The sequence below is a fragment of the Neodiprion fabricii genome, chromosome 2 (assembly GCF_021155785.1).
Source record: "Neodiprion fabricii isolate iyNeoFabr1 chromosome 2, iyNeoFabr1.1, whole genome shotgun sequence".
Classification (NCBI taxonomy): Eukaryota; Metazoa; Arthropoda; class Insecta; order Hymenoptera; family Diprionidae; genus Neodiprion; species Neodiprion fabricii.
Genome location: NC_060240.1, coordinates 31,012,862 through 31,030,445, shown reverse-complemented (window position 1 = coordinate 31,030,445; position 17,584 = coordinate 31,012,862). Strand labels below are relative to the sequence as shown.

At 35.3% G+C, this 17,584-nt stretch overlaps 1 protein-coding gene across 19 annotated transcripts in view; it reads right to left on the bottom strand.

The window, feature by feature from the left end:
• Positions 1-683: 683 nt before the first annotated feature.
• The window catches only part of LOC124174997 (voltage-dependent L-type calcium channel subunit beta-2), a 75,175-nt gene continuing 58,274 nt past the window's right edge, over positions 684-17,584 (bottom strand). For 11 of the 19 annotated variants that reach the window (XM_046554772.1, XM_046554771.1, XM_046554774.1 and 8 more), the window contains 9 exons: positions 17,403-17,522; positions 16,340-16,550; positions 16,130-16,227; positions 15,186-15,191; positions 14,944-15,080; positions 14,657-14,822; positions 14,137-14,506; positions 13,328-13,366; positions 684-8,833 (listed from right to left, as the gene is read on the bottom strand). In XM_046554772.1, coding sequence (XP_046410728.1) covers positions 8,640-8,833; positions 13,328-13,366; positions 14,137-14,506; positions 14,657-14,822; positions 14,944-15,080; positions 15,186-15,191; positions 16,130-16,227; positions 16,340-16,550; positions 17,403-17,522 — 1,341 coding nt within the window. In that variant the 3' untranslated portion in view covers positions 684-8,639. The other 8 variants (XM_046554775.1, XM_046554786.1, XM_046554777.1 and 5 more) reach the window with 6 other exon arrangements.

Below are 17,584 nucleotides of genomic sequence, written 5' to 3'. Positions count from 1 at the left end.
CGATAATTCAAATCTGGAACGAATGCCTCATACAAGCAATGTGAAGTTTTTGACCTTTTCGTATTACTCACTTCCCTCCAGAAGTTACTGTAATTTTCGTTTGCACGTCATTGCAAACTTATTAAAATTGAATATCATCTGCTTCCCCCCAGAGGCATACCATCGAATTCCTGCATGCAATAAAATCACCTGAACCAACGTATGTGATAATAAAAATTTTATTTACAAATGCGACAAGTATAGGAATTAGGATCTAATGATTTCTTGGAATGGATTGTTGTAACAATTTTGTGACGTCATATCCTCCGAACGGATCAGTCACTTCTTATGCGACAAAGCTATACATAACTTTCGATCGATTCTACCATCAGTTTATTTTTTACTGTAGACTGATTTTTTCATTGTAATTGAATTCGCTTGCTGACGTACAATCCTATCCAAAAAATCCAGCATACATGATGAATCATTTATACGTAACAATAATAATGATTCTTACGATTAATAGTTATGGTAATAATCTATAATTAAATATGTACTTTGGGCTAGGTAAGCCGGATACAGATTAATAGAAATATTCATTACACGAGGAGGAGGACTTGTGGACTGGGACTTTTTATTTTCTATGTTCATCGCGTCGTTTTATTTTTTCATTTTGTCATTTTTTTTTTTTTTTTTTTTTATACTTTTTACTTTTTACTTTTTATTTCCAAAGGATGACATCACAGCATTGACATATCAACATCGAAGCAACTGCACGCCGCTCACTCTCAAATCTATACACAAAATTAAAAATACTATGAGAAAAAGGGCGATTTACCAAGTGAATAACAATGATGATCATCATAATAATTGATCCATTGAAGCCCTACTCTGTTGAAAATCATCGTGTCGATTCAGCGCATTCGTTTCTATACTATATAATACATGTTCGTGTACCTGAAAATCATTTGGGATAAGCTGCAACGAGAATGTCACTGACTGTTACGTTCGTGTGTCAATATCTGTTTAACCTGAGTGAAATCCAGGAAAATACATTATCGGAGTATGCGGCTGCAGTAGTATAGCACTCTTCATTAGGTATAAGATCAAATTTACAACATCTCTTTATCATTATATATATATATTTTTCGATCTCAATTCCTTCAATTCGGATGAAATTAAAATATCTCACCGATAGACACAGACACATCTTTCGGTACGTATCAATACTATAATTGACTATAAGATAACGAAAACAACCCAATGATAACGAAAACGACAATCGTGATGATAACAATAACAATGATAATAATAATAAAAGTTTTAATGATAATAATAATAACAATAAACATATAATTGATACAAGATATTTTATACTAATATACATATAACTAACCATAAATTTTATAACTTCTCTCGTATATCAACAGTCGTAATCATTTCGTCGAATATAATAATGAAACAATTTTCAAACGCATGCTACATATAGCACTTGAACATCAAATCCTCTTCTTGTACATAATATGTTATGTTGATCCAATGAACCAGCCGAACAGAAGACGAAACGTCGAGGAGTCATTGCGTTAGCTGACCCGTTTAATTTTGAAATATCCTAGAATAATTACAACGTTACCCGATAGCCTTTCATTCATTTATTTATTTATTTTTTTTTTTTCTTTTTTCAACCTTTTTTCATATTTTTTAAATGCTTTCTTTGTTATACATTTGTTTTTTTTTCCATTTACTCAAGTCAAAAAGTGACACGCAGAAATTACGCATGGCACGAAATATGACGACGACCCGTTGCAATGAAGTAAACGCTGTGAAATAAGATAATCTTATTTACCCAATTCATCACTTCTTGTACAAAACTCAGGGAAACAATTTACCTGACGGAAAATTATAAAATTATGGCACGGTAACGCGTGGCCACTAAGTGACGTGATTTTTCAAATTCAGCACGAATCGTCCTTTCTTACAATATTATCAATAAATACCTACTATTGTATACTTTCAACCGCGCTCGACGACACCTTTATATAATAATATACAGCCGCACCCTTAACCCGATAGTGTGTGTATCAAAAGATTGAAAATTTCAACACTTTGTCTTATGTATACATATATGTATATATTTATACCCGTACCTGGATAATTACCGGTGGCAATAATGCAGTGGTCACGTAATTAATTATACAGACGCTTTCGTAGAATGCAAATTACGAAAAATGATCACGCGACAACAAAAACATACCTACCAAAAATGGCAGCCAACACGCAACACATAATTTAACCATTTCCTCGTGTATATAATGTATTCATTAATTTACGTCGATGAATTAACAGCGAACTTGCACCGACGCGACGTTCAGTTACCGTTGGGCCATATTTCTCTTTCGTAATTTTATATGCACAAATCCATATCTACCCTACATACATATTACATCACGAATTTGATCGATAAATTATTTTCATCATACTTCTTTCCTCGTTTATAGGTTCATTATATTCACAGATTCGTCCGATTTAAAAAGGTATCAATCATATTAAGATCTATATACATGCGAGAATTGATATACCTACACCGTGTGAAAGATATTTGGCATAAGTTTGACTATTTCCCAAAAATTTCAACGCCTTATCATACACGAATACACGGCTGAGTATTTCTTCGATAAATAAAGTCGGTAATGAAATTGACAATAAAAATGAGGAACACAAAATATCTAGTAAAGCAGCAGGTTATCTAGGTACAGTATCTGGAAAATCATATTATCTTTTTATAATACATTTTTCTCCACAAGGGTCTAACTTAATTGTTTATCAGAATATTTCCAACGAAATTTGTTTAAAGAACTTGGTCTAACTCGTACCTGAGTCTGTCGATGCTAAACCGTCGCTTATGCTTTAAAAGGATCCATTACAAGTCACATGGTATGTGTGATATATATGTATATACGTATATGTGTATATATTTTTGTATATATATATACATATAATGAAGCGAACGGACTAGTTGCGGGAAATTTTCAATTAGCAGCTAATGAGTTGATTGGATAATTTCTGCATCACCCGAAAAGTAGGTACAATTATAAAAAACCTTCTCACGGTTTTCAGGTATTGCGGAGTTGATTGCTTCGATTTGTTTTTCATTCAACAGACAGGTGTAAAGCCTAAGTTAGCTGCTGTGTACGCCTTGTTCGCAATTGTTGAAAGCTGAAAGCTCATTGTCAATTCTGTAATCAATGTACATTGTGGAAATGATGATATACATAATAAACCGCAAGATTGCGTACGTACGCCACCGTCCACCTTGGACCTTCATTAAAGCTTGTATCACACGGGATTTATAATTAATGTGTATGTATGTACGTATGTGTACATGGTACTGTACATACCTACGTGACGTAGTACACATATACATGTAATTAATTATAAACATTATCTTGTAACAGTACAATACCTCAGCGTTTGTAACCGTTGAATCAGCCATTTACCCTAACACTGCTGGACTTTCATCTATATTTGTATATTGTATTAGATAATAATCTTCATCTATACGAAAATTTTCATATATAATTACAATCTTATTAGGAGACGGTATGAAATCAATGAACCACATTATTTAATAATCGATCGCGTATTATACTCGAGAATTCCTTATCTACGATTAATGTAAACCTTCGTAAAACCCTACACCTAAGCATAAATAATATTAATAACAACACTACCAATAATCACAATGATAGTAATATATAATAGAAGTACCAATCATAACGATAATCGTGTTAATAAACGTAACGTAATAATCATAATAATGTACCAAATTGTTATACATGCATATTTATGTATGAACATGAAAACACATGTATGTTAGTATATGCTAAAAGGGTTGACGAAATTTTATACATTTTAAGCTTGCAGCAGCTGTCGGCAGCGAATTCAATTCTGCAAGTTTCCGAATGTTCTACTATTGTATGTGTGTGAAAATTTAAATTATACAAAAAAAAGAAAAAAACTGTACATGGTATAAATTGAAAATTAAATGCTTGATGTGTATCATACATAAAATATGCGCAAAATACGTAGAAGACGTGTAAGTGAAAAAGGCGTACACGAATTATGATCGAATATTTCGTACAAGTAGAATTCAAACTTCGAATTTTATACGTGTATACCTTATACATATATACGGTGTATTTCATCTCAACTCGTCCTGGGTCTGACCCTTTTCCAGACTAATTGGACTCACTGATTCTTTTCATGTTTTTATTTTTTTGTTATATCTTCCGAACGATTGCTGAAAAAAGGTGAGAAGGAATCGGTGGTTCACTTTGGCTCAGCGTTTAAAACTTTGATATCTGACGTAGCATTTTTCCGAAGTAATTTGTACTTCCAAAATCATGTTTAAATCAATACGTTAATTTAGAAAGATTTCACACAGTTTAAATCGTTCGGAAAATATGCGAATTAAAACTGAATGCCTTCCAAAGTCAGGATAATCATATCATTAGACCTAGGTCGAATTGGCATGGAATGTACCATATGTATATATATCGTATATACACGCAGAAAATTACCGCACGCTAACCTAAATTTTGCCTATTACATCTTTCATACCCTAATATACACTAATTTAATTATACGATTTTTATTGAAATTCGCGCGGGTTATTCATGAATATTCTGCGGATAGATATTTTCGTACAACACTGTTAATAATTTCGTATAATTTTGTGTAGAATCTTACAGGTTGTGTTGCAAAAAGCCTCAATTTTTTCTCGTCCAGTCCAAATTCCATATTCTATAAAAGGATTTGTGTAAAATTTGCCCGAAATGATATGGAATTAAAACTGTACTTGAGAATACCCAAACATTTTTAACGGTGTAAAATAATGCTAGTTAATAATATTGTATTTCATTGTAATAAATGATATACGTATATTGTAAGTACGTATAAATATGTATACGTATACAATATTCATGCGACAGATATTTTGAATGATAATAATAAATCTCGATTGTTAAATTCATTAGCTTCATTATTATTATAAGAATTATATATTTGACGCGATGTTCATGCGCCGTGAAAATAGTCGACGATATTTAAATGGGATAAACGTACGCCGGATGGAGATGATTAAATTTCGTCCTAGTTTCTCTATTATCCTCGTCAGTATTATTATTATTAATATTATTATTATTATTATTATTATTATTATTATTATTATTATTATTATTAACATTGTTAATAATATTACTACTATTACTATTATTACTGTTATTATTTTTCATTATTGTTATTCTGTTAATTTTTATTAATTGCAACAGCTGGTATTTTCGCGGGGGATTACGATTAGCCAGTTCGGTTAAATTGTGTGAAATTTCTTACAATATTTACATTACCCCTGCACTATAACAGATGATATAATATCTTTATATATATAAATGATTTCCAACTAATTTTCATGCTATAATTATGTAGTAGTAATTTTTTTCTGTTTTATGTTTATCGTTCTTTTTCTTATGCATTATGTATTCATGTGTCTAGTACAATTTAGCAGCCTCGCGTTATATAAATATGTATAATAATATACATTTTCGACGCAGAATTCTGAAATGTATAAATTTTACTTTTTTGTCTAATCGTTAATTCTTTATTAATTTCCTGTATTTTGCCTACGTATATTTTTATTCATTTAACGAGTCTTTATACAATAACAAAATAAAATAATAGTCACACTAGCGTTATTACTTCTTAATTTGGATCCAGCTCCAAACATTTTCTTGGCTTTTTTTTTTCACCTCGTCCGATTAATCATGTTACGTAATTTTCTGTCTACTTGTATCTGAATACGGCAATCTTTGAGTTTTTTATTTTTCACCTATTATCTTCCTCTACGTTATACTTATTTTTCACCATTATATTTCCCCTCGCTTTTGTTTATTCATTTTCTTTTTTCAACAAAATCACCTCGACATTTTACTTTGCAATTCAACTGTAAGAATAAAACTGGGTAAAGGTATATAATTTGTATTCCTGTTTAAACATTAATCGGGCATTATAGCACTGGGCTTGTGTATGTCATCAATTCGACGACTTAGATCAACAAAACCCCATTTCAGATTTCGATTCAACAAAATCCAACAACATTGTACGTCTAAAGTGATCTCCGAGGACATACGATGTTTTCGAATGAAATGCTGAGATACGATGTTTTTGAACCATATTCGGAGGTGGGATTTTGTTGATCTCAGCCGTCGAATTGTATGAATTGTTTTCGATCACTGTTATACACGAACAAAAACATTCAGTACCTAGTGAATTACGTATATCATAATTATATATGCGAACGAAACAATGGCCGATCACTCAGGCATAGAGTAGTGATATTTTTGTGCTCTGCAAGTGAGGGGAAAAATAAAATACGGCGATAAAGTAATAATTGTGAAAACGGTTCCTAAATTCGCGAATGGAAAGTGTTATAATTTTGCGTATTAGTATGATTACATTAAATTCATCTACGATCAATCGAAGCCAAGATATAATACATGTATAATATATGCTTTGTTTATGTATAAAAGTGTACAAGAAAAATACTGTCATCTGCTATCATTTCGTTTGTTTTTCTTTTCTCCCAAAGTATATCATGTTTTATATTATTTTATGTTACATACCTATAATAATGTAACAAATTTTATGATCATATATACTTGAGCTGGTGAAAAAAGTTTTTCTTTTTCAGCTTTATATATAATATATTATAATATTAATATTTAAACGTGTTTTTTTTCTCAAATTATTTACTACCTACATATATGCATTTTTTCCGGAGCACGTTATGTTCCACATAATAATTATAATAACGATGAATTGTACACGGTATTGTACATACTCTGACTCCTAACGATGATTAAACACGTGATTTCAGCGAAGCTTTTCGTCAGTTTTCAGCAGACAATCGTCGAACCTTGAAATGTAAAATCCACAGCGAATCAATGAGTGATTCTTTGTATCAGCCGAGCTATGAAAGAAGCCCTCAATCCAATTTCGGAAATATTTGACCTGGAGCGAATTTGTTTTGTATAGATGAACATTCATGGATATGGGAAATTTTGTGTTTTCATCTTTTGTTTTGCTTTCTTTTATTGAAATTTATACCTACCATATTATCAGCGACGTTCAATGTGATATGTTAATACACGCTGTATTAGCCGATTTAATAGGAAAAATTGGAAAAGCCTTGTTCAAGGAATAAAAATGGATATGATCATCCGCAAAAAACAATCGAAGAAAATTTGTGTACCGTACGAATGAATTCCCAGCGAAACTTGAGGACAATTACAAGTTTACAAACAAAGTTCGATCGCGTGCTGAAAAGCAATGAAAACATCCACGTGTATGCGTGTGTACAGGTGTTGGGGTCCATGGAGGAGGTGTAATTATTTTATGTTTGATTCTACGATGTAGATAAATATAGTATAATACATATTATATATATGTAACATATACAATACCGCCATGTTTCGAGCGCGTGCGTATCAATGTATATACATATGCACAAATATATATTATATGTATACGGAGATAGGGGCCCTACCGAATATACGTATATTATTACAATAGTTGAAAAATTTGAAAAATTTCTCCACGAATAAAAATAACGAATTTATATATTTAACACGATATCGTGACCGCGTCGGCGCTGCGCGGCACAGGGACGTAGGGGCAGGGGGTGGGGGTGTGGGGGTGGGGGGGGGATGGGGGCCCCAGGGCTCTGATTGACCTTTTTTCTTCTTTCTTCATTTTTTCAGCAGACCCGAACTCTATGACATCCGTAAATATGGGTTCTCGTTTTTCGACCTGACATACTTCGGAAGGTTGATATAATACCAAACGATAAAAACGAACGTATATATGGTTGATTTCAATTACTCGCCATTTTTTACACCTTCGATTTCAATTCTTTCGGAATTGGTTGCTAAAGTAAAAACAAACAAATATTTATAGCCGAAGATCGAATGATTCGTTGGCCGATAGCGACGACGATGCGCTCGATGTTACATCAACTTCTAAAATAGGTAAAGAATCGTACCGACCGTCTGATATCGGTACACGTTGGCGAGATATTCGGGAGTGCTCTGGGAATCCAAGGCGTCAAAGTCGAGGGAATCTACCGTTGACGATCATGTCGACAATCAAGAACGAAAAACATCATAAAACGTGGCAAGAATACAAAGTCCGAGTATTTACTAAATAAATCTAGATTAAGCCGTATAATCTCTTTCATTTTTAACATCTAGTGCTGGAATAAACAATATTACGTAAAAGAGAAATTACAAATGTCATAAGAACTGGCTGGATAACTTGGTTATAAAATCGCGAAGATGATTCCCGCGGCCCGTTAACCACCCTGGACTCCCGCATTGCGGATGATTGAAGCGAAAATGTTGACAGGGATGATTGCATATCTAAGTACCGTAACTTTGTCCATTTAACGCGATGGGTATCGTGCATAAAAATATTGGCATATTTTTCATGTTCTTGTATCTTCCTCCGTTTCTTCTTTCGTTCTTTCTTCCTTTCGTCTTTCGGAGTCAAAGCGCCGTGGTACGAAGATGGGTACAGCGTAGCAGAGGCGGGCCCCGGGGCACCAGCTCCTAGATGGCATTTAGCGCTCGAGAGTCCTGATGCGGCTGACGACGTCTCGACGTGCTGTTGTTGTAGTCGACGCTGCCTGTCACGTAGTTGTCCTCTTCGGGATAGTCGTGGTCCGATCGTTCGCGGTCCAATCGCTCTAATCTCGAGCGCCGCGTTCCCGTCCCGCCGTGACTACCGCCGTAAGACGAGGACCCTGGATGAGGGAGGGAAAAAAAAAATTAGAAAAAAATCATCTACCAAGGCGATCGCGGTACAAAAAGGTGTTGCAATGATGCTTTTACAACAGCGTCGATGCAGCAACATCGAAAAATCAGGCCAAAATCTCTCGCACTGATAAATTACTCTCCACAAAACCAACGAAAGAAAAAATAATAAATAAAAGCAAAATGCATTTCATGTATTTTCAGATATTGCTGCTGTAACGATCGCATGTTTTGTTATAGAAGATGAGATTATTCGTTCAAGATTGTTTTCTTCTAAAAATCGAATTGAGTGACAAAAAAAATTCAAAGATTGATTTACTAGGTTTCTTTGCCATTTTTAGCATTACTTTCAAACGTTTTCGAAACATCATTGCTGTTTATGGGTGTTTTTTTTTTTTTTTGTTTTTTTGACACATAATCGATAATAGGGACTTCTTATTTTGCATATCACATACTACGGACTTTCCAGAAGGATGCAAAAAAAGAACAAAAATTATTTCCAAGCAAGGACACGAATATTCTATAAGAATTTATTATTTCCTGCATTAAAATTACTACAATTGTCAATATCTTTGTTACGCGTGTAACCTTGATTGAAAATAATTGTTGACAAATGTGAATAATTAGAAGGGTGAAAACAAAATGAAGAAATCGATCAGTCTCAGACAGGAAAAGACTAATCTAGGAAAAATCTTATAGAATTGCAGTTGGTCAATAGTAATTAATAGAGGCGATTTTTTTAATATTAAATTGCAGGCACACGCACACGCAGACACGCACATGCAGTAAGAAAATATAATATAAAAGTGTGCACGACGAATGAAATATTACAACAACGAATTGTACAGAGTAAAAAGAGAAAAAGGTAATATTAAAAACAAATGATTATGTAAGTAGTGATAGAGAAGAGATTACAAGTATGAAAATGTACGCAATGAAAGAAGAAAAATTATTTAAAATTAGTTCTTGAAACGAGTTCGCATTTGACGGAGTCACTGAAAGAAAAGCAAGATTCACCGGCTAACTACAACAAAATCGAAATATTACGTGTCGTATGGCAATGAAAAAAGACGACCGATTTAACTGTATAAAATGTACGTATAAAAGCATATCGAATTGTATTTTTAGACGCTGCTGTTGCTGCCATCGATGAATACGAGATTTGGAATATTTATATAAACTGGAATAACAACAAGTATAATAAACGAACGTTATTAAACTACAAAAAGGATATTTTTACTACTGGAGATGTGAGTGAATTAAAAAAGATTATCCTTCGTATTGAAGGAAAAAGAACAATGCATGAGCCAAAAGTTCGGATCATTTATACGAGAAGAAATTGATAATATGAATTGAGAGAAACAAACATGGAACAAAGTAGTAAAATTTTATCGGTTTTTTGTTCAATGATTAATGAAAATTAATCTAAGAATATATTGTTCAATTTGTCAACGTCTATTTCCACGGTTTCGTTACTTTTGGATGAATAATAGGAACTGTGAAAACCTCTGTATGGCTACAAAAGAAAAATTAAAATCTCTCGTCACGATCAAACCTTTTCAAAGGTTTGCACAAAAATATAGAAGATCAGAATAACTCGATAAGAATAATAATCTTAACACGAAACTTGTTGTCGTCAGGAAGTTGAAAAATATTGAAATATACCTCAAACCATTGTTTACATACTTTCTTCTAAGAAAATGTTAAGGGTATGCAAAATGAAAATCAAAGGAGAAAAAAAGAAGAAAAAAATGGTTCAGCGATAATTGATTAAGAGTTTAATAATTTGAATGTCTGCGATATTGAGAGAACTAATCGTAACCGTCATGTAGTGTCAATGGAACAAAACAGACAAAGTTAGACGTTTCAAAAGAAAATTTTTTTTTTTTTTCTTACAGCACGACGGTGATGAGTATTAATTTTCAAATTTCTACCATTAATAAACTATTCTAGACCCAGCTGTGTGAGATGTAGTGAATTATATGGTTTAATTAAACTATTGTAGAAGAGAGGGGGGGGGGGGGGGGGGGGAAGATGTGAGAAATCGAGTACAAGAGTTTCTTTTTTAATTTTTTTTTTTTTTTTTTTTTTGTTTAAGGGGAACAGCGGGGCTTGAGGACTGACTTATATTTTGATCTGGACCATGCATCAAACCCGTCGTACTTACTACACGTTCGACTGATAAATGTCTCGCAAGGACGCGTCTATATTGGAGCAACGTTGAGCTCAACGAACTGGAGTATATGATCAGTTCTCGTTTCATCGATATTATTCGTACTTTTGTACTTTCATTGGTTTTTCGTTTACGTGTGAACTTGTTTCGTTTTTTCTCGTCACACCTTTCTCTGATTGTCTATTTTTCAAGTAATATGGTGCAGGTGGGCCGCGACGTCTCGATTAGCCAACGGACGACGGGCGGAATATTGCAATATTTCGACATTCTATATACAATTTATGTGTATATACATCTATTTTATTTTATTTTTTTATTATTATCGTCCCGCGACTATACGTGAAACGGGGACGTGTCCCAACTTCTGTTAGGTACGTAAATGTCATCTCAAATGTCATGTACTCAGACTCTGGGTTAACTGATTTCCCGACCAGACCTATTCGACTCAGGTTATGAGCCTGCAGACTCAGCCTCACGACTTAAGGTGACCTTGCACTGTTTTCTGATGATCCCTGTGGCAGCAACCGCCTCCGAAACTTATACGAAACAAAAGAAGACCAGGTTCAAAAGAATCACGCTTATTACATACCATCGACTCGATAGTTTCAAGAGAGAGACAAGTATAAAGAGAAGGGGAGGAGAAAAAAAATTAGAAAAGAATGGAAAGAAACGGCAGAGAGAAGAAAATATTGATTATTTTTCGACGAGAGGGTCTATCTGCGCCTCAAGACGCGGTATATATTTTAACAAATAAGCTCTTCGAAGGAAAAATTTTATTTTTTATTCCAAAGACTTTAGTCTTAAAACTAGATCCTTCCGCCTCGCGAGGATAAAGTTTTGACTCCTCGAATTTCTCAAGACAATTTTTTTTTTTTTTTTTATGTTGGGATACTGACGGACCACGGTAACGTGACGTTTTGTAAAACTTGAGTTGTAATTAATTTTCCGTCGAGAAAGCCGAGTTTTTTTTTGTCAAATATGCCGCTTATCGAGGATATAAATACACCCCCTCATTTGCACAATGACCAAATAAATATATTGCAGTTAGTGGTATAAGTATGGCCGAAGAACAGAGCTGAAAAAAAGTATGACACGATACCTCTTCGTTTGAAAATTTCAACGTGACGATGAAAATTGTGAGTGATACTTTACGTTGCAATCATACGAATCGAGGCATGTCATTCCTTTGGCAGCTAAATTGACACATAGCGCAGCGTGCATAACATGTAAGCTGTGTAGATCATACATATTTATATACGTATAGTATACAGAAACATGGAAAAAAAACTGCAAGAAAGAAGAGTGAGAAAGTGAAGAGATAGAATCAGTTGTAAAATAAAAAAAATGAAATAAAAAAATTACAAAATAAGTAAAAACGTAAAAGAAATATGTGAATTATTTTACCATTAGGTATTATAATTATGTATAACTTTGAATATGTGTAAAGAATGCGCAAAAAACAGATTGACAAACGAAAAGAATTCGAGCTTAGAAACTAACAGAAACGGAAGAGGTGTGCAACGCCGCTCTCACTGCAGCGGCGCAGGATACAAGTGTGTAGATCCGTGCATTGCGACTGTAAAAAGTTAAACAGATACGTAAAATACAGAAGATACAGGTAGACAAAGAAGGACAGACAGCAAGAGACATGAAATGGGAGATAGTGAATGTTAGAGGCAGACAGGAAATGTTAAACCACGTTTAGGTATACCTTTATAGTCCTGAGCTTCAAATTTTTCAACCAACCGATATCTAGCGACAAAAATTACCAGGTCTTTCTTATTGCCTGAAAGATATATCGCTTGAATTTCGAATGTAAATATTCCGATCAAGGCAGAAAAAATTACTGTGCTGTTAATCGCGCAATAATAATTGAAGTACTTCAATTGTTACTACGAAACTGAACTTTTTCTTTTTAGGTGATTTTCAATGCCATAGAAATTTATTCTGTAATAACTAATTCGATGTACAGGGATTGGATCCGAAGGAAAGAAGTTGAGGAAACATGCGACAATCATATACCGATATACAAGGTGTTCGGATCGAAATAGACTCGGTTGACCACGAGTGGCTGCAGATCTTGGAAAAAAATGACACCGAAAGTTATGCAGTTGTACTTGTTAGTGCCGTCAATTTGGTTGGAAGCACCGAATCGAATAACAATAAAAAACAAATACAAGGCCCTTTCAAACTACAAAAACCAAGTCCAAATCGATCCGTTATCCGTACTGCACCTAAACACGTACGATGTGCTATAAATACTTGTTTACATTAATACATGGTATAGATTGTATGTATAACGGTGGAGTACCTCGTGGTTCATGACCATAGTAGCTCTCATGATGACCTCCTGATGGTAGAGAAATTATTAGGGTGTTAGTAATGTGAAAATTTCCATTTAACGTATTCAACTGTTATTAAATTTTTTTACGACAATGACTCAGAGAAAAAATGAGACGTTCTTGGTTTTTACGTTCTTCTAATCCACCTCCCGTAGCCAAGATCTTCGTCCTTCTTTCCCCGTACTATTATAATAACAACAATAATAATACTAACAACAACTCGCAGAATAATTAAGCGCGTACAGTAAACCTTGAAACACTGGAGGAAAGGAAAGCAAGGCGAAACTACGAAATGAAATGTTTTTTCCGAATAATTAACACGATCAGAAGATTTCTCAAATATCAAAGCGAAGTCCGCGTATTAATGAAATTTGTCGTGGGTTGCGGTCAGAAAAAGAAACTCGACTCAATGCAAACTAAAATGATGCATGGTTTCCCCTCGAGTGCAACGTTGTTATTTATAAAGACTATATGCATGTGGGGTTGCTACGTAAGTATCAAAAAAGTATTCAGTTGCGTATCAATTCATTATACGACCCTCCCAATATTGGCAAGCATTTTTTTAACGAAATTATCGCACAAAAATAGACGGTTTATCGATATTAAATAGATTGGACATTTTTAAAAATTGCAAAAGGCATTTGTTCGTCATATTTAGCCCGGCTTTCCCCAACGTCCCGTCGTTTCGTTCCTCTTCCTCTCCGCGTCTTGTATCACTCCTGTTTATTCTATACCGCGCTAATTGTCAGGTGTAACAGCGATCGTTTATATAATTTACCTGGCGTCACGCGGGGCGCGAGAGTGTCGACGGGGGCGTCAGGAGCCGGCATGACCCTAGGAACTGGGGTGGCGACAGGGGGGTGAGTGGCTCTCCAGTAGGCTTCGAGGTATTCGGCAACGTGTTCGCAGGCCTCGTCGAGCTGGTTCTCGTCGAGGATAACGTCGAACATTTCCGGCGGGCACTGGGCGAGTTTCTCCGCCGCGACCATCTGCACATTCAGATGCCGGGCCTGAGATTTACCCCGGGATTTAATCAGCCTCTGGAGCACTTTCGGCGACGATATCTTCAAGTAGACAATCGTCGGTGCCAAACTCGTCTTCGCGAGCTGCGAAGGATGGTTTATCGTGTCGCAGTCCAGAACCACTAGCTAAAATATTGTAAACACGAATGCAACATTTTACAGCGTCGGACTTTCGCTTCACGATTTTATTCGGCTTTTTTTTATCTCTTTTTTTTTGCAAGCAGCATATCGTACAAAGTTATAATATCACGAAAAAAATTGAAAAATTGTACCTACTTGGAGCGTTCTCGCGAGTTCAAAAATTCTCTCTATCTCAGCCTGAACCTCCGCAAGACAGCTACTTCTGCTGGTCGATCTTTCCATTATAGCACGTTTCGTAGGGTTATTTAGTAAAGATCTTTTGGCCAGCGATATATCAGCCATAACTCTCGTTATAATGATCCTGGGCGGAGAATGAAATTGAAAGATTACAAGTTAATCGTACGTTAATCGAAGCAATTGCAATTACGGAGTTAATTGACAAGCGAAATCTGTAATACGAGGACTGAGTGTTCGTATAGTACCTGCGCTCGAAGCGGTGTTTCAGAAAGTCAAACAACGCTTTCTGCATCATGTCGGTGACTTCGTAACCCTTCAGGGAAGGGCCGACAAGAACTACGGGCCTCATTGAAGGTACGACGTCGTACGGTGTGGCGGTCTCCTGTAACATGAGATTTCATGAATGTCTAAAAATGTCGACATTAATTTCTCACCTTTCGTTCAGGTAAGTACACGTATATATACTTCACATATCTATTTCACTTACGTAAGACTTCATTAGCACGGAATGCAACATTGAAACATTTAAAACAATTAATGCCAACGTCAACACTCGTCTGTACATGCAAACTAATTCTTTCTATTGAAAATTCCATTCACGAGCGATATTTTCTTCTCTATATCGGGAGAATGAATTTAAAAAATTAAGTGAGTTAATGAACAGAAAGTCGATAGAGCAATCACACATCGTTCTGTTCGATACCGTCTTGAACGTATTTCAACTAGATACTAGAAGAACTAAAAATCAACCAACCGTTACTTTTGCAATTTTTTGCCTACATTTAAATTTAATCTATAAATATCATAATGAAGAACATGACAGACATCGGATTCAACGTATCTGTTCCAGCCTTTATTATTTCACGATTAGCAATGTGCTTTGACTAAACTTCACTTTGACGCACGTGTGCGCTCTGTTGAAACATTCACTACACATGTAGGTATAACCCGTGTGTATGCACCTGATATCACGCAGTGGCACTATTAAAGTTTCATCCTCAACGTGTGTACTACCTAAGTTCTAAGTTCTAACTCTACATAGTGACGTTGGGCTTTTACGTGTAAATAAGTGAGTGGATACACCAAAGACAAGCTGAAACGGTTCAAACTCTCCAATCCTCTGACTCTAACGAAACAATTTAATTGAATTAGGTACTTAGCCGCTGTCTTCGAAAGAAAATAGAATAAGGAAAGAGACAGGGACAAGAAATAAGGTAAAAACCCTCGGTCTGGTCTAAAATCTCATGTAAGAACGCAGTACAAAAGACGCTGAAGTTCGGTTTGATTAACATAAAACGAAGTAAGGGTAACGGAAGAATGTCGAACTTCTTTGTCAGGAGCGAATGATCGAATTCAAACGTCGTAGCTGAATAAATTATCCGTCAAATGAAAGGGGGGAGAAAAAAATTTATGCAAACTCATTTTTCTTACCGGTTTCTTGAAGAAGTTCTTTCGCTTTTCTTTCGCCGGCGGCGTTGTGAGGGTCGTTTTTCCCGGCCTAACGTTACCCACGCTGTCACTATCGTCACCTGTAATTTTAACGTAAAATAAGATTGATGTGTACGAAAATTCTTACAAATTGATCCGTTTTCCATGAAAACACAAGACCGAAAAATAATACAAAATGAGACAATATTTCACCTGGCGTTGGCGGCGTCGATCCTCGTGACGGCATCCCACTTTCACCGAGATTTCCTGAAGAGCCACCCCTTGCTGAATAGAGACCCTTAGTGCCGCGAGCAGCGCTTGCCTGAAGTCTAAGTGCCTCGAGCTTAACCGGCGAAGGAATAAAACCGACGTCGCATCCCTCTTTTACCAGCCTCCCTATCCACCAATTGTTATCGTACTTCTCCTGTGTCGAGATGAAATCGAAGTGTTTCGATAATACTGTGTATACGATGCACGCGAGACGATATGAGAATTTCTCTGTACATCCCTCTGCGTTTATCAGTTTTTCTCTTGTCTTTGAAACGTCAGCTGTACCGTATGAATAAGAAGTTAGGAAGAGAGGAAAAAAATATTTAAAAATATCTGGTAATGTTATCTGTGCTAATGACGGAGGATACGATTGAGACGACATCCCTACTATCTGATAAAAATGATTTTACGCAGTTGTGAACAGCAAAATTCGAGTCATCGCTGATTTGAGAAAAGGTTTTTTGAATGGTACGTTCAAAATCTTCAAACTCTGGTGTTTTAAATTCGATTCTCATGTTTTTGGGCTCATTTTGCTCGGTGAACTGATCCCCGAATATAATTTCGACGTTTTACAATATAGTGTAGCTATAAAGCGCAAATTTGATCGCAGACTAACGTTTGTTGTATCTTTTGTACAAAAATTTATCGTTATAAACGCTATCTAGATACCTTCTGATATCTCTATGGTAAGCAAAATAAGCTCAAAATCATTAAATTAGAATTAAAAACACCAGAGTTCTAACACATGGAACCTTGTAGCCGTAAAACTTTTTGAAAAGCTATTTTTTCTAAAAGCTAAATTTTCTCAAAATCGTGTGTATAAAAGGCCAAGTACGGTTCATTCGCGTTTAACATCATTGGCACAAACAATACTGCTGAAGATTTTTGAAACTGTTTGTTCTCTTTCCCTAACTTATGATTCCGACGCGGTACGGCTGATTCATCTTTCACTTTTAACAACAATTATTCAATGCAATCAACTCGAAATATGAATGCAACGATTTACCTTGATGTGGAGGAAATCTCTGACGTCGAAACTAACGGCCGATCCGTGAACCGGTGAGTCGTCGTCGACGGATCCGTCGTAGCTAACGTTCGTCCTGACGGCGAACGCTACCGGCTTCGTCTGAATAAGAGTAACAAGAATAATCGCGTAATGAAAACGATTTTTATGAGAATAATTTCAAA